The following is a 24,706-nucleotide window of genomic DNA, read 5'->3' on the forward strand; positions in this document are numbered from 1 at the left end:
AGTCACAATTTTTCCCCCTCAAACGATACCATATTTTTCTTGTCAAAGTTACTTAAATGTGTATTCAGAATGTTGAAAACACTGTTAGTAGCAGCTGGATGATACCTTGAGTTGAGTGATGATAAACTAGGTTGGCGGTTCTTCGTCTTCCTGTTTTTGCTTCCATTTTTGCCTTTTCCTTTCTCCCACAGTATGAACTGCAGGGCCTTTGATTTTTCATTATTTCACAGTGGAAATGATGGCAAGGGGAAAAGCAAGGCCAAATGGATTTCTAATAAAAGTTTAAGTCAAATGTGATGGCACCTATTTCTATATCTCTGGAAGTGTAATTACCTTGTGAAGCACAATCAGCAAAGAATTCACATTAAGTAGTGTTCTGTTTTATTTTTTGAAAGAAAGTGGGTGAGATTGGACTGGATTTAACTTGTGATTAGAAACGTGGATAAAATATTTGATCTCTGGTGTGAACATCCTGGAAACCTACACTGATAATATCAAGCCAAGAACAATATTTGTGGATGCGATAGCAAAAAGAAACAATACAAAATTCGTCACCTTACCAAGACTCTTGGCACAGCCTGAAAGGCAGTAAAAAGCTAGAAATGTTAGAGGGCCAGATTCTAGTCCTGTAATTCAAGATGATCTACCTACCATAACAGAACCGAGTCTGAAGACATATCTGATACTTTTGGTCTCGATGATCTCTAAAGGTCCCTTCCAACCCCTACAATTCTGTGATTCTGGGTGAATGGCATGTTCCACAAGTGTTACCACCCAACATTGTCAAGTCTTCATTTTGAGTTACATACATAGCATCCTTGTAGAAATTCATGAAAGAAAACAACTGAAGACCAGAATCTTCTCTCTCACGTGCAAAAACAGGGTGAAAACTTTGGCTGCAAAGTTCTTAGATGTACTAAAATGTCATTCCATGCAATAATACTTTATCAGTATGCCTTAAAACTGGAGGTTTGGGGTAAAATTTATCCCTGCGTAAAAAGTGCCTTCTAGTAGAGAATCTAATAAAGCTGTTGTATGCTTTAGAGATCTCTTAGGGATTCAACAACTAATAGTCTGGGGGTTGAGTGTACCCAACTAGTTTCATATGCTGTAAACTTATATGGAAGTTTGTACTGTGATTCAGATTTTTGAAAACACTTCAAATTATTCTTCAGATCTGTGGGATAAAGCAGTAATTTAATTGGCCCATAAAAGTGTGCTTTAGAAATGCTGTTGGTACTTTGGTACAGGAAAATCAGACATGCCCTGGAAAGGTAATTTAAGCACTATTAACTTTTGGTACTCTAGAGTATACTGAAGTGTTACGTGTTTTTGTGCTTGCTAGTGGAACTGTTGATTAATGTTTTTATTTTTATTTTTTCAAATACTTCTTAGTCTTTGCCTAATTCAGTTCTGATTATAAGAGTTTGGAATTTACTACACAAAGAAGACCTGTAATAGGCTTTGGTATGTGTATTTTGCTAGAATTGTCCTTTTTTCCTTTACATTCTTGTGGGTAATTTTCACCTCTTTTATAACAGTCACTCCAGACGTGTTGATGTTCCAGTGCATGGTTAGTGAACATTCTTGCCTAGCCATAAATAAATAATGATTAAAATACAGGAAGACAGATGAGATATGAATCCCTCCTTCAGCTTATACTTCATTTGCTGTTCTGTCTGTTAACTTCTTAAAAGAATAGATATCTGTGTATGAGCTTTGTCTCATTTATGCGATGTCTGGTGTTATTTTGGAGTTGCAATAAATGTGTACGTGAAGAGAAATAAGTAGTAATAGCCTAGTAATATTTTAACATCAGCACTGTGTTCATTAAACAAGTGTTTGTCTCCATCTTCTTTGTCTACTTTTTTTTCATGGACACATTTTTCTCACATAATTATCTGGAAAACATCTTAACATTTGAAAATATTTAATTAGTTATGCGAGAGCTTCCCCAAGCACCAAAGTTCTCATCACAGAAGGCGAGAAAAAGTTATCAGTGGTAGAAGCGCATCAGACTTATCTAGAAGTAATCTTCAAACTTAATATTGAGTGACTGAAATGTTGAAGAAGAGTTCAGCCATCACCGTCCGGTGAATGACAGCTGAAATTTTCAGTTGGTGCCAAATTCTGAGGAAGTTTCTGTAGTATGGCATACAGTGCACTTCTAAGAATAGAATTAAAACTTCTGGTGTCCTGAGTTAGCTCCCATTGTTATGAGAGATTCTCTTTGTCAACTCAAATTGCATGCTGTGGTTAGGATGATAATTTCTGTCATTCTTTCAGATGTCAGTATAAATATTTTAGCCTGTTTGATGATGATATTGGTCATTTGTTGTTTCTCATACTAGAGAACTGAAAGTATCTTGAAAAAGAATATTCTGTATGCAGAGAAGTGCAGAAGTCTGTTTCTTGTAATTTATGTTGTGAAGTTTTGCTGAAAGTACCACAGCTGAAATGCAAATGTAGATCATTTGGGTCTACAGTGGAATAGAGATTGGACTTGAACGTGTTTGGTAATAATTGCACATTCAGTAGAGGTCAGATGTCTATACCTGAGACTAATGTGAAAGTGGGGAGCCGCTGTCTGAGGCACAAGCAAAATTATTATAGCTAGTGAGCTGTAGATACCATAATTGGCAACCATTGTAAGATTTGAAATACTACAGCTGGTATTAATCTGAATGGTAAGGGCAACAAGGCAACCTTGTGGAATTTCTCCTGTCCAAATGAAGCTGTTGTATAGTTAGGCATCTCAATTTCAATGAGGTACACTTTTAGATCACTTGATCTCTTTCTCTTATAGTCAGTCACTCTCTGGAAACTCCTCTTGCTTCTTGCTTAATGTCCATTGAACCAAAGTAGCTCAAAATAGACAGCTTCTTAGCTAATTAGATAATGTCAAATGAGTGTCAGTCCATATCACTCGAGAACCTTGGGAATGGGGCACTGAAGAATAAAAGAGCTCTACATGTAAGAAGTTAGATTTTGAACCGACTTTGGGGCAAACAGTTTTGATTTATACATTTTTAGATTGGTGCTGGTAATTTGAACTTGTTGAAGTCAGATCTGGGGAAAGAATTGGACCAAAAACCAGACATAAGTGGAGAAGGAGTTAAGTGTGGATAGAGCACAGAAAGAAGGACTTGAAAGCAGGCATTTTGGGAGTTTCAATTCACGTATAGTTGTCGGTGTTCTAAATGAAAAGAAATAGAAAGGATGAGGAAGGAAGAAAGCAGAACAGCCTGAATTCAGTTTTCCTTTCAGTAATTTTGTAGTCAAAGAAGTTGTCAGAGTAAGCAAGTAGTATAGGAAACTTCAGTGCACGGAGAAGTTCATAATATTGACTACAGAAATCATTATGTAAATATTTAGAATTAAAGATGAGAACTAAAATATCCTCACTGAGGAATATTGGGCTTGCTAAGGAATGGTGATTTGCCATGTTGAAGCTAAATACCATGGTTGCAGCCAAGGAGAGACAGTAATTGGCTTATTCAAAAACTTGAATGAAAGAGCAAAAAAAGGAGGGGAAGAAAACCATTAGTAGCTACAAGCTACAAGTAGTTCCTGCATTTTACATTATTTAGCACCTTTTTTAATTCATAGGACAGAGAGAACAGAGAAGTGGTGCTTTGTGAGTGAAGCTGTGTGCAGCAGTTCAGGATAAGTGGACTTTTCCATATGTGGGTCAGCAGTCATTCTTAATGATCACTGTTTGATGGGCTTGAAATATTAAATTTAAAAAAAAAAAAAAAAAAAAAAAAAAACAGAAAATTATATGATTTTATTTTTTCCCCACCAGTATTTCAGCTTTTTGGTGGCTTTACAAAGTTGCATTTGCACAAAAGGTGCAAATTCATTTCCCTAATTGATAAACCTAGGATATTCTGGCAACACTTTACACTCTCACTTCCATGAGTGCAGTTTACTTGCTCTTTTGTCCTTCTGAGAACAACTTATGCTGCAGAATTCTGCGGCTCAGCATCAGCAGAAAGTCGAGGTGACAAATGTAACAAAATGAGGGAGGAATGGGGTGTTGCAGGTCTCTGACCTTGTACCAAGTAGGTGCATGAGCACTACTGCTGGTGCCTGCACCACAGAAAGGGAAAAGTGCCACGTCCCCTTCCAGAGGCGCCTTTTATTGCTTTATTTGTTTGAATTGCTGCCAGACAGATTAAAACATACGTATTTCCTTCAAATAAACATGTGTTAAGAAGTATTATATATATATATATATATATAAAATATACTTGAATCTTCTTATACTGTTAGAAACAAGTCTCTCATTTTTCATTTTAAATATTTGAAAATGACAATTGAGACCTGAATTTCCCGCACTGCCAGAAAATGGGGCTGAACTGGTCAAGTACAGAGAAGGAATTCAGATTTAATTAGTTTTTAAATGTGAAGCTCTTGGCCTGTTGGTACTCATTTGGAGTTGAGAGAACTACAGTTAGACCACTTTTTTAGCCATCAGAACCATGTGCCTAACTCCAGTGTTGTCTATGGTTTAACATACTAATGTTTTGTGTTGCATACGATCATAATTTCTCTCTTCCTCTCCTGGCTATACAATTAGATTGAATTATTTTGGATTCCTAAGCATCCATAAAGCATTTATTTTTTTCCACTTAGTTTTAAAGATCACTTTGGGATGGAGATTGAAAGCAAATACGAAGGGGAGGAATAATTGCAAACAAACCTTTCTTGTTGAAGATCTGATGATGGGGCTAGTGCTGTTCAGATAGATTATATCATGACTGATTGAATTCAGTGGAACCAGTTAAATAGGAGAACGTCTTTATTAGTGATACCTCATGAAGTTATCCTCCAGGCTGGTGCAGCATGCATTTCTTCAATATTTAGTTAGGAATGCAGACAAACACAGTTTTGGAAAAGTAGTATTTCCTAACGTCCAGCCTGAATCTCCCCTGGAGCAACTTGAGGCCATTCCCTCTAGTCTTATTTAGTCCTAGTCCTCTAGTCCTATCCTATGTTTAAGTCATAAACAGAACAACAAAAAAATGCCACAAAACTCTGGGGGGGTAAGGGACAGACAGCATGTGTCATGGGTTCAAGCAAGTTGTGAGGGATCTCAGTTTGCAGAATGTTTCAGTGGAATTAATGAAAGCAAGCATGTACAATTTTTACTTTTCTTCTGAACGTATAGAAATGAACGGTTTTTAAGGAGTTAATGTGTAAGTGGAACCAGCATACTCACTCTAGGCATTAAGTCCCAGGGAACAGTTGAAAGTGAAGTGACGAGTGTGTTGGTCTACACAGGTTGGAGGGTCGTGTAAATATTGTGGGCCTACACAAGTGAGAGCTAACTGTGTAGCAGTAACAGTGCTTTAGTACTTCTAAAAACATGAGCTTTCAAAAAGTAAATGTGTTTTCTTTTACAAGTCTTTTTTTAAAATGTCCAAATCTTCTTTTTTTTTTTTTTTTGTTTGCATTAAGGCTGCACGGTGTGACTGTTGTAAGTCACAAGGAACTCTCAGAGAGAAAGTGCAGTGGCGTGGAGAAATGAAACACTTTTGTGATCAGCACTGTTTGCTCCGTTTCTACTGTCAGCAAAATGAACCAAATCTGGCAACCCAGAAAGGACCAGAGAACTTACAATATGGTAAGTGCTGCCTTGTGGCTGCTCAATGGAAACAAAATATGTGTTTTAAACCAAAGATTGAAAAGTTATTTATTTGATGTAACAAACTTGCTTGCATTAGAGACCGCCTTTTTTATGTGATCATAAGGCATAACTTACTGATCTGCTCTGTATTTCTTAACCTTTATTTTGTTGCTCTTTTGAGAGTTGAGATGTTGTCTGCAATTGAACTCTTTTATAATGACTTTTTATAAAAAGCAAACCTCTTTAGGTTATGCATCATTCTGGTCATGGGAATGCCAAGTGTTTTCCACTCTTATTGTGTTCCAGTTTGTTATTAGTTGCTCTGTGGGAACATTTCTCTTCGAAGCATATTTTGGTCACGAATAGTAGATATACACACCTGGAATTAAAAGGAAATAAATGCAATTATAAACAAAACAAAATGAAAGTGTCCAGGCATGGGCGATGTGTTGCTTTTTTGTTTTGTTGGCAATAGGTGCCTTTAGTTTTCTGGTGGGAGCAGAATGTGTGTTTATATGGAATCTAAATAGCATGTCAGCATGCAAGTAAATCAACTTCTCATTTGGTTATCACGGCTTATTTGTATGGCTGTTTTCATATTTGATTATTTTAGAATTTGCTTTCTGAATCAAGTTTTGCTAGCAGCTGACTGTAGCATTGATTAGACTTTTGGCTTTGTGTAAGGATAAATGCTGGAGTAGTGAGAAGTATGCCTGAGTGCGAAGTGTTAAGTTCAGTCCTCACCTGCCATACAGTGCTGAGCAGCACTGTTCAATTAATGGTACTCCAGTGATACATGTTGGTATTTGTTCTGATACTGAAAGAGGGAGAAGAAATCTAAAAAATGTTTTCTTGCATTTTTAGATCAGGGCTGTCAAACTCCCCGAACAAAAATAACAGTAAGTACATCTATATTCTATGTGTATTTAAGCTAATTAGATGCATTTGAAATGGAGGTGCTGATGGCTTCAAGTGATGCTATTGAAAATGCCACAAATTAGTATTTTAAAATGATACTGATAACTGGGCTTTGTTAGTCTTTGTTACATCAATAGCTGAAATTAACTTTTTAAATGTTCATATGTTCTTTTCAACATCTTTTGGAGAAAGGAATCAGCAGCCATGTATTTTGTCTGTCCACATGAACACATTGCTTAGAAGCTGGTTCACAAACCATGTGTGTACTTCCTTTCTTTAGACTGATGAGATGTGCTTATTGAGTGTAGAAAGGGAAGAGAATTTCCTTGGCCAGTTGGAATATAAAGGTTGTGATGCAGCTTTGAAAGGATGAAAACAAAGCTTCAGTTCTTAAACTATAGTTCTAGAGAGCAGAATGGTTAGGTACAGGTGCACAGGGTCGGATTGGTGGCAGGGAGGGGAAGTGTGAGCTCCTTGCAGGAGGAGGGCTAAGTGGAGCAGCAGCCTTCGAGTCCATCAGTTTTTGTCAGCTTGTCATAAACACAGAATTATAGAATGGTTTCAGTTGGAAGGGACCTTTAAGATCATCTGGTTCCAACCCCTGCTATAGGCAGGGACACCTCCCCGTAGATCAGGTTGCTCTCAGCCCCATCCAGCCTGGCCTTGAATGCCTCTTGGGAGGGGAATTCACAACCTCACTGGGCAACCTGTTCCAGTGCATCACCACACCTTACAGTAAAGAATTTCTTCCTAATCTCATTATTAGTAATAACTTTGAACATTAAGCTTAGTGTATTTTGTTAAAACTTGGCTTTGTTTTCTCACGCAGAAGATCTCAATAGCTGCTACTTCTCAGTGGAAAAATTTCTCACCTGAAAACAGGCTGTAAGCTAAATCTTAGACTTAAGTGAAAGTATTTTGGTGGCATTTTATAATTGTTAATGAAAAACACAAAATAAGATCGCTTGGGTAACTGAAGACATATTTAATAGCATGTTAAACCATCATGTTAAAAAAGTATTTCAGATTTAATACCTTCCAATGAAATTAATATCTTAAAAAAAATAATGGACCATCAGATAAAAACTATTTGTGATTCAGTGATTTGTTCACAGTTAAGAAGGTGTGCTGCCTGCCATTCTTGTGACTTCACGTTCTTTCCGTGTGAGAACATGTGAGGCTAGTCTTAATGTGTATGATCAAATAAAAGTGGCAGGCTTGGTACTGGTGGTCAAAAAATGTATTTGGAGCAACATATTTTTGCCTGTTGACTGTAAGAACACCATTTGAGCGTTATGTGCTGTTTCCAAATATGTTGATGCTGTTGTGGAGGCAGCAGGGGGAGCTCACCGTTCGTCCTTTGGGTAGTAAAGAGTGTAGCAGTGTTTTATTTAGAAATACTGGGTTTTTTTGGTAGGTGATTTTGGATTGTGGCCTACCTAAGGAAATCAGACCTTGAGCCAAAAGTTTGTTTTGCTATTTATAGTGAATTATTTTTGCAGCTAAAGTTATTATTAACTTATAAAATAGTTTAAGTTGTACTTTCATGTAGACAAGGAATTAAAAAAAAAAAAAGTGGCAGAGGTTGTGAATTGGAATGCTGGGAATTGAAATGCTAGTCTAGACTAAGCAAAACACAACCATATGACACTGCTGGTAGTGGCAGCTCATTGCTAGAATGCAGAATAGCTTGCAATTAAAGAAAGAAACATAGTGCTGCTGAGTGCTGTGAGCTTTCTCTTTAGTATCTTGTGCATGGAGAGTGTCAACTGATATATTAAATTAAAATACTTTTGTGTTGAAATCAGCGTAGTGCAACAACAACGTGTTCTCTTATTTGCTTATGTGCAGGGGTCAGCACCACCGCCTTCCCCCACCCCTAACAGGGAGATGAAGAACAAGGCTGTTCTGTGCAAGCCTTTGACAATGACGAAAGCCACATTTTGTAAACCTCATATGCAGACAAAATCCTGTCAGACAGGTAAGTCCTGAATTGTGCTCGAACCACCGATTTCATCATTGCAGGCATCTTTCTAACTGTTATTTTATTGAAAGATATTGCAAATAAGTGATTTTTTTTCACCTAACCTGCAGGTGTAAAATACACCTAAGTTTTTGTAGTATTTACCTTTTTCTTTTTTCTTTTAATAGAAGATGATTGGAAAAAAGAGTATGTCCCAGTGCCTATTCCTGTACCCATCTACGTCCCGGTGCCTATGAACATGTATAGCCAAACTGTTCCTGTTCCTACTTCCATTCCTGTTCCTGTAAGTGAGACTTCAGCCCTATGTTTATGCTGGTGACCATTCACATGCATGCAAGGGACTGTTTTGTATTGCTGACTGTTCTCCTTCTCCATCTGAACAACTGCAAGGATACCACTGCACTGCTTATTGAATTAGAATCAGAAATCTGCCAGTGGCACATAATTTCCTGATTGCTCTTTAGGATCTATCCTCTACCTTCTTTGAGTGTAAAAATCTCCTGCTGCTGAACTTGTTTGGGAAAATTCTGGGTGATGTTTTTGTTTTCTGTATAAGCATTAAACAAGAAGGTTCGTTCTTGTTTGTAATGGATAAACTGTTGGGGGTTGGCAGAGCAGGATAAAGGAAGAAAAATAGGAAAAGAATCTTGCGCTGAGAAAATAACTCTTAAGTTGATTTTTTTTATCATTTACATACCAAATCTTATCCAAACAGTAGAAAGAAACCCTAAATTCCTAAAGTTCCATATTACATAAACAAGTCTAGAACAGGATGTTGATTTGTCCAGATTGTTAGTCTGGTGTTGCAGTCACATCGAGGTGGAGAGCTCCAAAATCCTTTTTGCTTTTACTGTGCGCACTTTATTTTGTTGTATTTCTTATATGTCTTTTACTGCTCTCTCTTCCAGTTTGAATCATTTAACCTGTCATCAGTTCTTTGAGTTCACAGTGAAGTGATTTGTTGTTAGTTTGTTTTAACCCTCTTCTAAAACAGGAGTGTAGAGTTACTGTTCTTATATTGATTGCAGTTGACTCTTTGTTGCAGCTATTATTTCTTTTCTAATTCTCTCTCCTCTGTGTCTACACAGGTGCCAGTTCCCATTTTCTTGCCCACTACTCTGGACAGCACTGAGAAAATCTTTGCAGCAATAGAAGACCTGAGGGGGAAAGTTCCCTCAAATCCTCTGGAGACAGAGCTACTGACCTTGTCAGGGATGGTGCCTGAACATGAGGGAAAAGCAGAAGTTTCTGATGTGGCCAGTGAGTTAGTTACCATGTCTTTGGCTCTTTGGAGTGCTGGGATGTGTGTGAATAGGAAGAAGTACTTTCTGATGTTAGGGAAGATTCTTTCTGTACAACAATGCTATTACTGAACTCTTATATTAAGTTGAAATCCTAATTGTTTATGTGGTTTTAGAGCATTTTAGCAAAGTTAAAATACAGAAAGTCTGCTGTGTGACTCAGATGTGCTGTACCCATAGCTTTTTTTTTTAAAACAGCAACGTACTTCTTGCTTGTCACACATTTTCTCCTCAGTGTAACTCAAAACAAGCCATAGCCAGACCACTCTTCCTTCCAGAAGCACAGTCAAAAGGTTAGGGGAAGTGTTTTCCATACTGAGTCTTAGAAGTGTGAACACAGCTTTCTCTGAACACAACAGGGACCTAGTCTCTTTGTGGTAATACTTTATCAGGCACATTTTGGTTTGCACATGGGCTGCTAAAACTTAGAGGAATATGTATTTCACAAGTGGAACTGTGGTCAACAAAACCAGATTACCTAGTGCTGCTCTGGCTCTTTATTAATCCTCGTCTTCGTTTGTCATTCCCTTTAAGATAGTAATACATCAGCTGATACATCATTGAGGTTGTGATGTTGGAATGGTTTTCTAATTTTAGAAGCTCACCTAAAAAGAGAGAACTGTCTCTGGGACAATTTTACAGTCAATGTTAAAAAAAAAAAACAACAAACCCTGCATATCCTATAATACTGCTTTTGCAGTGCACACATCTCTTTGTCCCTCTTTCCCAACTCTGCTTGTCAGCATTGTCAAAGTAGTTGTATGCCTGCTTTTTTCAGAGAATTGAGGAAATCTGTCCTTGCCAGAAGTTGTAAAGAGGTCACGCTTTTGTTTTCCATCAGCCTGCCTTCCGTGTTTGCTTTTGTAGGATCTGTTTCACAGACTTAAAAGTCCATTCTGTTGCTGGCAAAATCATGTGGAAAAATAGCTATGTTTTTCAAGCTAATTTGTATTCTGTGATTGGTTGATGTGTTTCAGATTATTTGGTATTTGATTTTCTGTACGCTGAAATTCATCTTAGTGAAGGAGAGATGAGCTAGTATCTTTTTTGTTTAAGGAAATCAGGTTGAAGAAGTAAATCTGATATCCTGAAAACAAAAACAAGGATGGTGATGAGCAGAAAAAGCAGTTTTAGAACCACTAAGATCAAATTCTCTGTATCTGCATTATTTGAAGTACAAGAATTTTTCCTTTTAAATTTAATTTAATTTTATTTACAGGTGTGATAGCTGAGCCCAATCTACTAAATTCAGAAACGGAGGCACAGACAAGCTTGCCAGATGTTCCATATGAACCTGACCTCGATATTGAAATAGACTTTCCAAGAGGTATTTTTTCTATCATTTTAATAAACATTGTGAAATATTATGAAATAGACATTATGTGACGTATTTGAAAAAGATAATATTTGAAAATATGAAAATCCCTACTTTGAAACCCTTCTTGGCTGTTTCTACTGCTCTTGACATAATGCAGGCAAATAGTCTTCATTACCTTTCATTGTATCCTAACCAATCTGAGGTCCAAAAAAATTCTCAGGTATGGTTAGAACCTCCCTTGACATAGCTTCTCTTAGGTGGATAACTCATACCTTCCCTGGCTAGCTTCTGTATCTGCTGTTGAAAGTCTCCTTGTGCTGTAGATAACCACACTACTTGCTCAGACCGAGTTGCTCAGTTTGCTGCATAACTAATTTGAATGTTGTCTCTTGGGGTTAGGAGAAAGGATTGACATTGCTCTGAGGAAGTTTACTAGCAAGATATGTATTCTTTAATCCTCTTCGTAATCAGGGCTTGGCACATGAGAAGTGGGGAAAAAAAAGGAAGAAGTTGAAGTGGAATAGTAAACAACATTAATTTATAATAGATTGTGGCCTTCCAGTACTTAAAGGAAGCTTACAAGCAGGGAGAAAATCAACATTTTTTTAGATAGGCATAGGACAAGAGGGAATGATTTTAAACTAAAGGAGGGCAGGTTTAGATTAGATGTCAGGGGGAAATTTTTCACTGAGAGAGTGGTAAGGTGCTGAGAAGTTGTGGATGTCCCATCCCTGGAGGTATTCAAGACCAGGTTGGATGGGGCCCTGGGCAACCTGACCTGATGGTAGTGATTGGCAACCCTTCCTGTGGCAAGGAGCTACTAAATGATCTTTGAGGTCTCTCCCAGCCCAAGCTGTTCTGTGATTGTATGATAATTCTGTTGAAGTGCTTCTGATATTAGATAGCAAAAGAAAGACCGGTGTGTAGTCTGGGATTAAGTTCTTAAATCTTTGCATTTGTGTTCTATTTTATCTGGACCAGTTTTCCTCCTTCTGGTGATTAAACTTGGTAGTACTTTCAACGATGTGTTGAGTAGCAAGTGGTGAAATTGGAATAACCTTCAGAAGAGTGTTGTTTTTAGTGAAGTCATTGTTTGATAGTTACGTGAGAGGTAAAGCATCTTCAGTAAAGTAATTAAATTTAGAACTCACAGAATTAAATCTCTTCTGCTTTGTTGTCTGAAGTAATAGTCCTTCATCCTAAACCTGAAATATTAAATGGCAGTATATCAAAATAGTATTTATGTGTTTATCTACATTACTGTAACGTCTATCACAGGCTAGGCCTCTGCCTTTGTAAATATGGACTAAGAATAGTTCGTCTGAAAGAGTTGATGCTCCAACGTGTTTAAACAGGAACAGTTGCTGTGTAGAATACAAAGAATGAATAAAAGTGATGGCGTTCCATGAACAAAGTACTTGTATTGAGCTACTTTGTATTTTTTTCATTCATGGCTTTACATTTTCACCATAACTTAAACATCTTCATATCAAAGCCTGCGCAGGCAGGAATAATTGCATAAGGATCTGGGAGAAGAGATGCTGACTTAGTGATGTGAGATGATTTTTTAAGATGTTCAGCACTGCATTCTTTGCAACATATGTAGAAAAAGCACTCTGATAGTTTTGCCTTACCTTCAAGATACAAATACATTTATTCCCTCTTGTCAGAATCCAGTTGTCATCAACATTTCATGTGTGTGCTTTTGTGTAGAACTTCTGCATTAATGCACTCTGATATAATGTTTTTTCAAACCAGTATTATTCAAAAGGAGATTAAAAATAAGTTGTTTTTTTTAATGTATTTTCAGCAACTGAAGAGCTTGATACAGAAAATGAGTTTTTATTGCCTCCTGTTTTTGGAGAAGAATATGAGGAACAGCCAAGGCCTCGTTCAAAAAAGAAGGTAATGATATCAAGCTATTAATATGTCACAGATTTTAAGTGGGCAAACATATGTCAGGTTTTTTTGGTTCTCTTATTGCTCTAAAATGTTTAGTTGCTTACCAGTACCTGGTTTCCAGTCTTCCTTGTTGTAAATTGATATACTTAAAATAATTAAGTCCTGTGTCTGCTGAAGTTAACTGTTGGCTTTAATAGGAGTGCAGTTTCTAAATTCTGATCCTGTTTTTGCTATAGAGGACACACAGTGGTAGAACTATTGCCATGTGTTTTACCCACTGTAATTTATTTACTTCCTGTGCTCTCAGTTCTGGTTGTCTACTTTCTACACGGAACAAAACTCTGTTTCATTTCAGAGGGAAATAGCAGAATGTTGGTGTCACTGTAGCTTATAATGGAGCTATAGAACCTGCTGTATAAAATGTTTTTAAAAGTCCCTTTTCATTTGATTGTAATTTCTCCAGAGTTTCAGTCAAAAATCTTGGTTTTAGACATTGCAAACAAATAAGCCATATTCTTTCATTTAGAATGAAAACTAACAGGAAATACAGAGTTCTTGGTGTACGACACAAAGCTGATACTAAAACGTAATAAGAATGAATGTGCCTTAAAGTTGCATTAAGCACTTTGTTTTAATGGCAGGGAGTGAAGAGGAGAGCAGTGTCAGAGTACCAATCACATGATGATAGCTCTGAAAACTCAGAGTGTAGTTTTCCATTCAAATACACGTATGGTGTGAATGCTTGGAAGCACTGGGTAAAGTCTCGGCATTTAGACGAAGAGCTTCCAGAATTAGAGGAACTGAAATCAAGTAAGTATTTCCAAAAATCTGGCATCCATTTTTTTTATTTGGTAGTGAGAATTGTTGATCTTGTCTGATTTTGAGCTGGAATTTCTAGTAGAAATTAGAAATTAGTTCCCACAATAACAAGGATTATTTCACCACAGAGTTGCCATGCTCTTTTTTTCCCTAAAAGAATTTTCTGTACTCAACACACTGGGACTTTTATGTCTAGTGCAAGCCAGGACAAAGCTTTTCTAGCTCTTCTGACTCCTCATGACTATTTTAATATATTTTTTTGTTTGCATCCTGATTTTCCTTGTATTCTAACCCTTCTCGGAGTTTGCACTTTTTCTGGGCTTCTAAATTGCGAGGGAGAGGCACCCTACTTTTAGTAGGATGAAGAGTTCTTTATCAGAGTCTGGCATTAAGTGGCTTTGGAGATCTGGCATAGTGCTGCTTCCACTCCTGTGGGGTTTGCTACTCTTTCTGCAGAGCTCCTCTGTATGTGGAGTTATTTATGTTGAGGGGAAAAAGAGGGGCTGCTGCTACTCTTGCTCTCCTTCAGCTCCCACGTGTGTCTTAGCGCCGTTGTGTTATGCTGTTGGATCTTTGGAAGCTGTGTTTCTCCTGAAGGTCTCCCTCTGCCACTCTGTTCACTTCAGTATCTTGGGCTACTGCCTGTCTCTGTGTCATCCTCAGCTGTGCATGAATCCAAGTTCTGCAGTGGGTTCTGTGCTTGGTTAATTGGACTTTATTCTGGTAGGCTTGTTTATTTTAGTGCAGACCTAACATTTGAACTACTTATTACATACATTTCAACTCATTCATTGGTTAGTGTAGAGGACGTCAAACCAGTTTCCCCCACTCCAGTCCAAAAATACCCCATCCCACCCCCACTGTGTAATAATACTGTTGTATAATGTAGCATTTTTTCTTTATTTTACAGCAAAGTCTGTGAAATTAAAGGAAGATCTATTATCACATACTTCAGCTGAGTTAAACTATGGGTTGGCCCATTTTGTCAATGAAATTCGAAGGCCTAATGGAGAGAACTATGCACCTGACAGCATCTATTATCTGTGTCTTGGGATTCAGGAGGTTAGTAGAGGCTGTAGAGATGGGAAGTGGAGCTGCTGATTTGGCTCTAATCTATTTCAGTGGGAGAATGGAGATAATGCGAATTTATTTGAGAGGAGGCTAGGAGATATTGTTAATATAATTGCTATGGTCTGGAACTCAGGCTGCTGTATAAATCACACTGTAGAAATCTGTATAGTAGATGAGTTTACAGGCCCATTTTGAAAACTGAAATATAAGCTGGTGTAAATAAGCTGTTACAATTTTAAGCTTCTCATTGGGTTAAAGCAAGGCATTTGTAGTCTGTAATGATGTTTTCCATGCTGTGCTTCATTTTGATTGCTGACATAAGAGAAGAATGAAATGAGGAATGAGATATAAAGGTTTTACTAACTCTGTTACTTAGCAGATAGTGGAAACAAGCTATTTAAAGCGTTGTTTTGAAAGTCTTACTTTACTGAAAACAGGAGACAGACAGTTTTCTTTTCCAGAATGTAGGAAACTGCGCTGTATTTGTTGCCTTCCATTCCCCAGCTCCATCAAATTGCAATTCTTTCGTATTTCAAAGCAAAAGGGAGTCAGTTTAGATGCATGTGAAGGCAGTAGCATTAGATATTTTAAAAAGCTTTTCTTTAGTTTATCTTTTAAGCAGAGGATGTTTTAATTTTTGGTACATAAGGAAAGTCATAGATAAAATAAACCATATTCAGAACTGAGAAATGGAAAATTTTGTTTAATTTAAAAGACAAAAAAATGCATGGGATGTGGAAAGCCAGATGTTCACAAACTACTCTGCTCTGCTTTTAATGAAAATCTTTTTGAAAAGAAATAGTACTTCCAATAACTTTTCTGTATTAAGAATATACAAAATTAAGGAGTTAGCTGTTATTTTTCCCACATGGTTGAAATATGAGAAGTGAGCATCCATTGGCATTTTAGTCAGTGTTGCTACAAAGCATGTTTCAATCCAGCTAGCTTTCTGCCACTGCACTCGCATGATCTACTGTCTCTGTACCTTTCTGTGGAACTGAAAACAGTCTTAGTGAGCTGATAAACAGAGAGCTCTGTGTTTAGAAAATGGAACTTAACTAATAGCATTTTTTTCCTTTCACCTTTGTCTTCATGCCTTTGACACTGTGTATTTTGTCTATCATGAAAACTAATGGTACATAAAATTTGATTTTTCACTTCATCAGAACCAGTGTGTGTGGTACAATGCAAATATAAGGACCTTTAACACACCCATACAACTGAAACATTAAAGGAACAACTTGTACTCATGTTATTTTAAATATTGCTTGTATTTAGTGTCTGGTATTTAATTCAGGTGGTGTTATTGGCCTCATTTCATTGCCTGTTGATGGCCCACTCGTGGCCCTGGCATTCAGGCTGGTAGGAAGATTTTCCCTGTTCTGATGAGTTTGTATTTCACAGAGGCAAGAGGAGCAGAAACATGTAAGCATGTGATCTGTCAAGGACTGCAGCCAACTTGCATGTGCTAAGGGCAAATTGTATGTCTTTCAAAAGAGATTGAAACAAGCTAGTGGTACACTAAATGTGGTGTAGTTTTTGCAACAAACCTTCATTGCCTTCCACTGTTTTCCTACCCCTTCTTACCATCTGACAGCCCCCATGTAGATACTCCTGAAAATGGGATAAATTGCCAGTTGCTGTATGAAGGGTTTTGGCTCTGTTTGACTCAAAAGGGGCTCAGAGATCAAATGATGCCAAGACCAGTGATATTTTACTTATGAGTAAGTCAAAGAAATAGAAGGAAATCAAAGGAATCAAAGGAATGGAATGTGGAAGATGTGGACTTGAAAAAGAGCTCTCTCCTGCATCAGACTGCACTCATTCTCAATGGTGAAGCCCTGGCTCAAGCTGGGGTGTTTCCTCCTGCGTGTGCCATGGTTTAGAGCCCAGAGGAAGAGCTCAGGAGTCCTTCAAGTTCAAAGATGTCTTTATGATTTTGTACAAGAATTGCTTTACTTAAATGAAACGCGAAAAAAACTTTTTACAGCAAAACAGTCCCCGAATGAAGCCAGTAGCCATGTTCAGTTCAGGGTCATTTGAAGCTGAAATTATTCTACTTGCAGTCGGAGTTCGTTCAGTAATGGTTTTGGTAAACCAAAAGAACTATTCCTGAAAAACATCATGCTTAAAATAAAGGTTGTTGCATTATGAGAGGAGCATTGAGTGGAAAGGGTTCCTCTAGAGCAAGGCATTACCCTGCCTGGCAGCCCTGCTGCATCGTGGCCTTCCTTCTTTGTTCCAGCACAGGCTGATTTTTTGCACATGGCACTGAGGGAGAGGGTCTGTCAAGTCTGCAGCAGTGGAAGAAAATTGATCTGGGTGCACTGGGAGAGGGGGAGTTGAAGGCTCTTCAGCTGCTCACCTTTTCCTTCTTCCCTCAATCTATATCTCAGTATGCTCAGCAAAATACTGATGAAACAACAGTGCATAATTTAATAATGAGAGTAATTACGAGGGTGATTTGGGAAAATTCAGGCCAGTAGGGCTTGTCGGATGTTTGAATGTGCTGGGAGATGTGCTGCCTGCTCCTCATCCCAATGAAGATGTGCTGGAAGCTTCTTGGAAATGTATTAATTAATTTTCCTTTTTTTAAAACTGAAGTGCAGAGATAGGAAAATCAAGATGTGCTGAACCGTTCAGTAAAAATGAGTGCTGTGTGATGTTATTTCCAGTACGTGCACAGAAATAGATGCCATTTCCACAACTGAGCACGTTTTCTTGTGTCTGTCATTTTTATTGTGCTCACTAACAGGCTTGTTCACTCAGAGATAACACTGAAGTGGAAATGTTAAGAAGCCAATCCTCCATTTCTTAGAAGTGTCTCCAGAGAGGATAACATCAAATACTATTGTAGCCCTCCACCATTAATTCCTGGTTCGGGAAAGTTTGTTGTTGTTGTGTAAGGTCAGGAAGGTGAGGGTAAACAGACTGCACAGTAGGCAGATGCCTCACATCAACCTGTTGTTTTTCTTGCACTGCTGGATATCGTTACCACAAATACAAGGGATTGGGTTTTTTGTTCAGACTTGTTGGAGATGCTTTTGTCGTTGACCAGACTTCATGTATAAATGGCAGTTTCTTGCTATATGTTTCTTTTCTTTGGTGACATAGCTGTAGGAAAAGATAAATTAATATATACATGTATGTTTAAATGACTCCTCATTCACTGATACAGTGTTGGGTACAAGAATATTTTAGAGAGAATTGTTAGATTGTAATTAATCTGTGATTCACATCTAGTTAGAAATTTACAGCATTGGAGTGAAAACCTTTTCCAGTATGTGGCAGGATTTCACTGTATTTTCAAATATTGCTTTTATAGTAGGATTGTGCTGAAAAACAACACTGTAGCACAGAATTTGTTCTAATGTGATGTTTAAATATTGTCACTTTTTTTCTGTAGTATTTATATGGAAGTAATCGAAAAGACAACATATTCATTGATCCAATCTACCAGACATTTGAACAAGAATTAAATAAAATCCTTAGAAGTTGGCAACCAAGCATTCTTCCAGATGGTAATTTTCTTTTTGGTCATGTATGTTTTTCAACTCCTAATAGCTTAATTTTCTTAAGCATGTAGCTATATAGAAATATTGTATATGTTGTGGTAGTAATTGATTAAACATCATAAAGATTTCATGTAAGAGTTCAATTAAGACTGCACCTATAAATATATAAATATATAAATATTTTCCTTGGTAATCCACTTAGCAAGAGTTGCTTTTGCCACCACCTGTTTATTTGAAACTGACTTCTGATCTTCAAAAGTAGAGAAAATCAGTAGAAATGGCTGGTTTTTGACTTGTTTTTGCCTGAGCTGAGTTTATTTTTGCACATCTGAGTCTCCAATGGGAATGAGCCAGGCCAATGCTGGACTGGTGAGCTACATATTAAGTCTTACTTGGACTGGGAGAAGTGTCTGCTTGGAATGTTTTGCTCAGGAGTGTTGTCAATAGAGAAAACAGAAGCGCGGTATACTAGAAAATTTTTCCCAGCAGATCCATTTTGGCACTAAACAATAGAATCCATTCTTCCATTTCTGTCATAAACTTCTTGTCAGTGAGGGCTCTTCCTTACCAGCCCTTCTTCTCTCTACTTGACATTGTCTTTTATCTGTATAGCTTAGGAGGGCTCTGTGTATGGGCATCCACATGGCCTGGAAGTTCTTTCCCAATGAGATAGCCATGAGCAGTAACAAAGAAGGTGTACCTATGCAGAGGCCTTGCCTGAACAGAATAAAGAGAACTCAAAAATATGCTTTTTGTGAAGGGACTAAGAGATTGGCCCTTGAACATTTGCTTTTATGTAATAATGTGAGGGAATTGCATGTAAGAAGTATGTTATGTATGAAATTGCAAATCTCCCATTGTCTGTTTTTTCCTGAAACTGTGGGTTCCAGTGTCTTTACCAGGTGGTTTTGAGGGTTTATAGGCATATAATTATGCTTGTGAGAGGCTTCTGTCAAGAACATTTTACTACATTTTACAGCAAACAGAAACTCTATTATTATTACATCTGGGCAGATTATAGGCTAATCCGTTATGCTTTCTCTACTTTCTTTTTCTGAAGGATCAATATTCTCTCGAGTGGAAGAGGATTATCTATGGAGGATTAAACAGCTAGGATCACATTCGCCGGTTGCTCTTCTAAATACTCTGTTCTACTTTAACACCAAGTATTTTGGTCTGAAAACAGTGGAACAGCACTTAAGACTTTCTTTTGGCACTGTTTTCAGACAGTGGAAAAAAAATCCTTTAACAATGGAAAGCAAAGCTTGTCTTCGATATCAGGTGTCTTCCCTGTGCAGAGCTGATAGTGAAGGTACTATGACAGTTCCAAAATAAGTATTGCAGGAACATCCGCGTTTCACTCATCTGAGGGACATCTGGGCAGCTTGCCAGGAGCCAGAGGTCTGCTGTTGCGTGAAGTTCAGTTCTTGGCTCTTGGGTCTTTAATGGGAGCGTACTGTTGGGAACGCAGTGTCTCTGCATTAAATGATCCCTTTCTGGGGATGACCTTTTTCAGGGCTGACCTCTGGTCTTATGCTATGCGCTGAGACTCTGATGTGGCTATGGGTTACATTTCCAGTGCATAGATAAATGTAGATGTGATGACTTGACTGTGTTGCAGTACTTAGGTTGAATTTTAGTCAGTCTGCTCTGGGATATTTACTGAAAAATGTGAAATAACTTTGTTATGGCTTAGATGTTGTTGGTTTTCTTCTTAAAGATAAAATTACTACTGGGAAAAGGAAACATGAAGATGATGAACCTGTATTTGAACAAATTGAAAACACATCTGATCCAACTAGATGCCCTGTGAAACTGTTCGAGTGCTATCTGTCTAAAAGGTATGTATGACATAGGGTAAAAAGGAAGAGTTCTATGGAAGTTCTATGGAAGACAAAAAGGAAGTGTTTTGATGACACATTAAATATTCTCAAGCAAAGGGAACGTATTGAATTCTTCTGAAAAATATCTCTTAAATGAAAGCACTGAAATCTCCAGTCTTGTAACTGGACAACACCAGGACCTGTTTGAAGTACATGTGCCAACCAGTAGACAGTTGCAGCTGAAATGCACAAGTCCTCTCATTCACAGCTGAAAGCAATACATCACTGGTTGTTCCTATAAAATTACTGGCTTGTCCAAAATGTAGGAAGGAGTTGAATATAGTTTAACTATTAGAATATAATAAAACATCATATTCTGGCTTCTAATCTGGCAATCTGACATATGTAAGAGCAGAAGAAACCAAAATTTACCCAAGTGGGTGAAAAGCAGCACCTGTATATTTATCCAATCTGGGAAGATGACCTTGATAGCTTTACCAAAGTAACATGACTTACAGTTGATTTCTGAAGTCCACAGTATTCATGGAAGAGACAGCATGAGAGTACTCATATGCAGGATTGAAAAAATGTTTTCTTTCCCAAATGGGCAAAATGAAAGTATTTGTCAGTGGGTTAGAAGATACGCCTGAGTTGGATTGAGCAAGTATATGAACTGCAAGATATAACAGGTTGAGAATTAAGGGATTTTAAGACTTAGAGTCCAACTCTTCAAGTAAATAGGAGGAGGAGGAGCAGCTTTAGCTTCTTGTTGCACTTCCATGCAGTTCAGAACTACCATCCTTGGTTATGAGGAAAGCCCAATCTCTGTCTTCAGAAACAGAAAATATTTTCTGTTTTAACAAGTCCTAGAGTTGCAAAGTTTTGCAAAACCAAAAGAGTCTTCAGCCTCATATACTCTTGCTCAGTCCTACTGTATAGTCAATGAATACAAAGATGCTATAATTATGAAATAAACAAGAGAGTTTGGCAAAGCAGATTATAGTAACAAAAAGAGGACAGAAAGCTTACCCACATCCTGGGCTCGCTGCAAAACTCCAGAGGAAGGATCTCTAGGAGAGATCCTTTTGCACTGGCAGCTCTTCAATAGGTCTAGGAGAGGTGGAGTCAGGCTTCACCCTGAATTGCCTTCACCTGTGCTCCTCTGGCTGACTCAGTGCTCTCCTCAGGTGATCAATCAGAGGTTCAGGCCGTGATTCAGCAGTTCCCATACACCTAAGCATCTGCTTTGGGCTGTCCTGAGGTGCAGGACTGGCTGGCTGCACAGCTCTATGAATGACATAGCACTTCTCCATAGTAGTCTTCATTTTGTAGCAGGTGAAGGTAAAAGTAGAGTTTTGTTAACGTGTGAATATGAGAAATATTAATGTATTAATTTATCCTGTCAAACTGTTATCCTAATTCCCCTTATTTTTCTCTGTTGTAGCCCACAGAATCTGAATCAGAGGACGGACATGTTCTATTTGCAGCCAGAATGCTCTGTCTCGTCAGATAGTTCTGTCTGGTACACTTCCACCTCACTGGACCGCAACACTTTGGAAAATATGCTTGTACGGGTTCTTTTAGTAAAAGATATTTATGAAAAAGACAATTATGAACTGGATGAAGACATAGATTAAAACAAACTTCCAAAAACAGTCAAGAAAAAAACAGCATTAGATATAGTCATGCTGCTAGACTTTTATTATGGAGAACATTTCAAGTTTACCCTTTGTTTTATGAGTTTTGTAGCATTGTGTACCCTCACCTGGGTATTAACATGTAAATAGTCTGTGAGTGAAAGTTTCCATTATTCTGCGTAGTGATGCTAGGATACCTAACAAACACATTTCAGATTCTTTTTTTTATTATTATTATTTATTTGACTAGGTATGTTTGTAACTTTTTACATTGCAAAATATGAATGAGAATGTGCCATGTGTAATTTTTTTTCTCGTAGTAAGAGACATCCATGTTGCACAACTCTGCTGTTGCAAGCTCCCTTGAAAGGACACTCTCTTTTAATGGGTTCTTAAGCCGAATGGTTGTGTATGGGTAGCACTACTAAAGTTTAGAACTTGCTGTGTCTTTGAGAATTTTTAAATAAATTGTAAACTAATAGGTTTTTTACTTTTTAGTTACTGAAGCCTTATAAGGTTATGTAGAGAGATTCCATCTTATGTACCAAAAATAGACAAAAGAGAATGCTGTCAATATTGGTGTACTGTAATGTGAATCTATTCTGGTGAAAACTTTTTTTTTTGTTGCCCTTATTAAAACCTTAGTGTCCTTTCCTTATTTGTGACTCTCTCTCAATTGCCCCTACAAATAATATATATATACATATATAAATAAATGAACATAAGCTTAAAGCATGTGATCATCATGACATGTATTTTGTTTAAAAAAGGGAGACAAAAGAAAAAAAAAAATCCAAAGGAAAAAGTGGGGAAAAAGAAAAAGAGAAAAATGTCTGATGACAATGCTATATAATTCTTTTCTGTCTTTACTTTTCTGACCATAAATGCTGGTACCTCATATCACTGTAAATCTGTCCTTTGTAGCCTTAGCAAAATGAATTTTGATGCTGTATTACATAAAGTAATATGGTATACTACATTTGAACTTGTTTGTTCTTGCATTGCTGTACTTAAATACAGTCAGTACTTGACAGTGGCTGGGAAAATTCTCTTAACTATTGCCTCCATACAAAAGCCATATTACACGCAATGTTGCAGAACGCTGATAAATTTTTGAAGAAAATGCCTTTCATATGTTCTGTATCCTTTCATTGTGCTTATTCTGCATAAGGAGTCTGATTTCCAGATCTGCTCGAGTTTTGTTCCTTGCTTTTGTTGAACTGATGCAAGCAATGTGGTGGCTCATGCAATGATTTTGCTATTGTTCTGAAAAAAATGTGGTAAAATATTCTCCTACAAAAAGTAGTCATTAGTTTTGCTTTCTTAACTGACTTCAAGTGTGTTCAGAAGAATCATTTATGAAAGAGGGAAGTTTTCTGTCTGTGTATGTATGTGCATATATATATGTATATATGTGCATATATGTGTGTGTGTATGCACATACCACCCTAGGACTCATTTCTTGCAAGGGCTGCATGACTTTTTTGTTTTCCTTAGCTTAAGAAGAATGCACTTGGATACTCATCTTTCTATACAGAGAAATAAAGCTTCGGTTGCTTCGTTTTGTAAAGCAAGTTCATTTAAATTTCTATTATTCTTGTATGTCCATGAACGTGTATCGGCTTTAGATACATCAGTATTTCAAAAGTGGAGGTGTATATCTTTTATTTTTCATTTCTTTCTGGTGGCTTTGTCCTTCCTGTGAAATCAAGAAGGAGCACAGGGAAACACTCAGTAGATCACTTCTAACTTCAGTACTATTACCTTTGTGAGTGCAATAAGAACTTAAGGATGTTTTTTCGGTGCGTTTGTTTGTTTTTGAAGCAGCAGCCATAGAATGTGCCCACATAACACAGCATAAGTTAAATAAGGAATCACTATCACCATTTTGTTCTGCCTGCTCCGGTTGAACACCTGACTTGATCGTAAGTTTTAAGTACAGGAACCATTTACCTGCTTAAAATGCATTGTGCTTAATGTGAAATATTTCTTTGAATCTTTCATTCAAATGCTATGAAAAGAGAGGATCACTTGTATTCTCCATAGTTCAGATTTAAAGTACTTCAGCATGAGATTCAATCATAGGATCATAGAATCACTAAGGTTGGAAAAGACCGAACTGTCCGCCTGTTTCCACTATCCCCCACTAATCCACATCCCTTGGTACAACATCTGAATGTCTCTTGAACACCTTCGGGGCGGTGACTCCACACCTCCCTGGGCAGCCTGTTCCAGCACCTGACCGCTCTTTCTGAGAAGTGTTTCCTAACGTCCCACCTCAATCTCCCCTGGCACAACTTGAGTCCATTCCCTCTGCTCCTACCGCTAGTTATGTGGGAGAAGAGGCCGACCCCCGCCTCCCCACAGCTGCCTTTCAGGTGATTGTAGGGAGCAGTAAGGTCTCCCCTGAGCCTCCTCTACTGAACACAGTACTCGAGGTGCAGCCTCAGCAGAGCTGAGTACAGAGGGACGATCCCCTCCCTGCTCCTGCTGTCTGCACTGTTTCTGATGCAAGCCAGGATGCTGTTGGCCTTCTTGGCCACCCGGACACCTGCTGGCTGATGCTCAGCTGAGCATTGGCCATTACCCATTTCTTCTTATGCAGTCTTCCAACCACTCTGCCCTAAGCCTGTAGCGTTGCCTGCAGTTGTTGTGGCCAAAGTGCAGGACCTGAAACTTGATCTTGTTGAACTTCATTCCATTGGCCTCAGTCCAGCTATCCAGCCTGTCCAGATCCCTCTGTAGGGCTTTCCTACCCCTAGGCAGATGGACACTTCCAGCCAACT

At 37.9% G+C, this 24,706-nt stretch overlaps 1 protein-coding gene across 9 annotated transcripts in view; it reads left to right on the forward strand.

Annotated features, from left to right (window-relative positions):
* The window catches only part of ZMYM2 (zinc finger MYM-type containing 2), a 93,829-nt gene extending 70,339 nt beyond the window's left edge, over positions 1 to 23,490 (forward strand). For all 9 annotated transcript variants that reach the window (XM_042868481.1, XM_042868489.1, XM_042868487.1 and 6 more), the window contains 13 exons: positions 5,464 to 5,629; positions 6,497 to 6,531; positions 8,402 to 8,531; positions 8,702 to 8,817; positions 9,623 to 9,794; positions 11,055 to 11,162; positions 12,964 to 13,058; positions 13,697 to 13,865; positions 14,785 to 14,936; positions 18,352 to 18,466; positions 19,521 to 19,772; positions 20,181 to 20,301; positions 21,728 to 23,490. In XM_042868481.1, coding sequence (XP_042724415.1) covers positions 5,464 to 5,629; positions 6,497 to 6,531; positions 8,402 to 8,531; positions 8,702 to 8,817; positions 9,623 to 9,794; positions 11,055 to 11,162; positions 12,964 to 13,058; positions 13,697 to 13,865; positions 14,785 to 14,936; positions 18,352 to 18,466; positions 19,521 to 19,772; positions 20,181 to 20,301; positions 21,728 to 21,920 — 1,824 coding nt within the window. In that variant the 3' untranslated portion in view covers positions 21,921 to 23,490. The remainder of the gene's footprint in view (positions 1 to 5,463; positions 5,630 to 6,496; positions 6,532 to 8,401; positions 8,532 to 8,701; positions 8,818 to 9,622; positions 9,795 to 11,054; positions 11,163 to 12,963; positions 13,059 to 13,696; positions 13,866 to 14,784; positions 14,937 to 18,351; positions 18,467 to 19,520; positions 19,773 to 20,180; positions 20,302 to 21,727) is intronic.
* The last annotated feature ends 1,216 nt before the right edge of the window (positions 23,491 to 24,706 follow it).

This window comes from Lagopus leucura, unplaced genomic scaffold (assembly GCF_019238085.1).
Source record: "Lagopus leucura isolate 7727_CA_CO unplaced genomic scaffold, USGS_WTPT01 Super-Scaffold_100001, whole genome shotgun sequence".
NCBI classification, from domain to species: domain Eukaryota; kingdom Metazoa; phylum Chordata; class Aves; order Galliformes; family Phasianidae; genus Lagopus; species Lagopus leucura.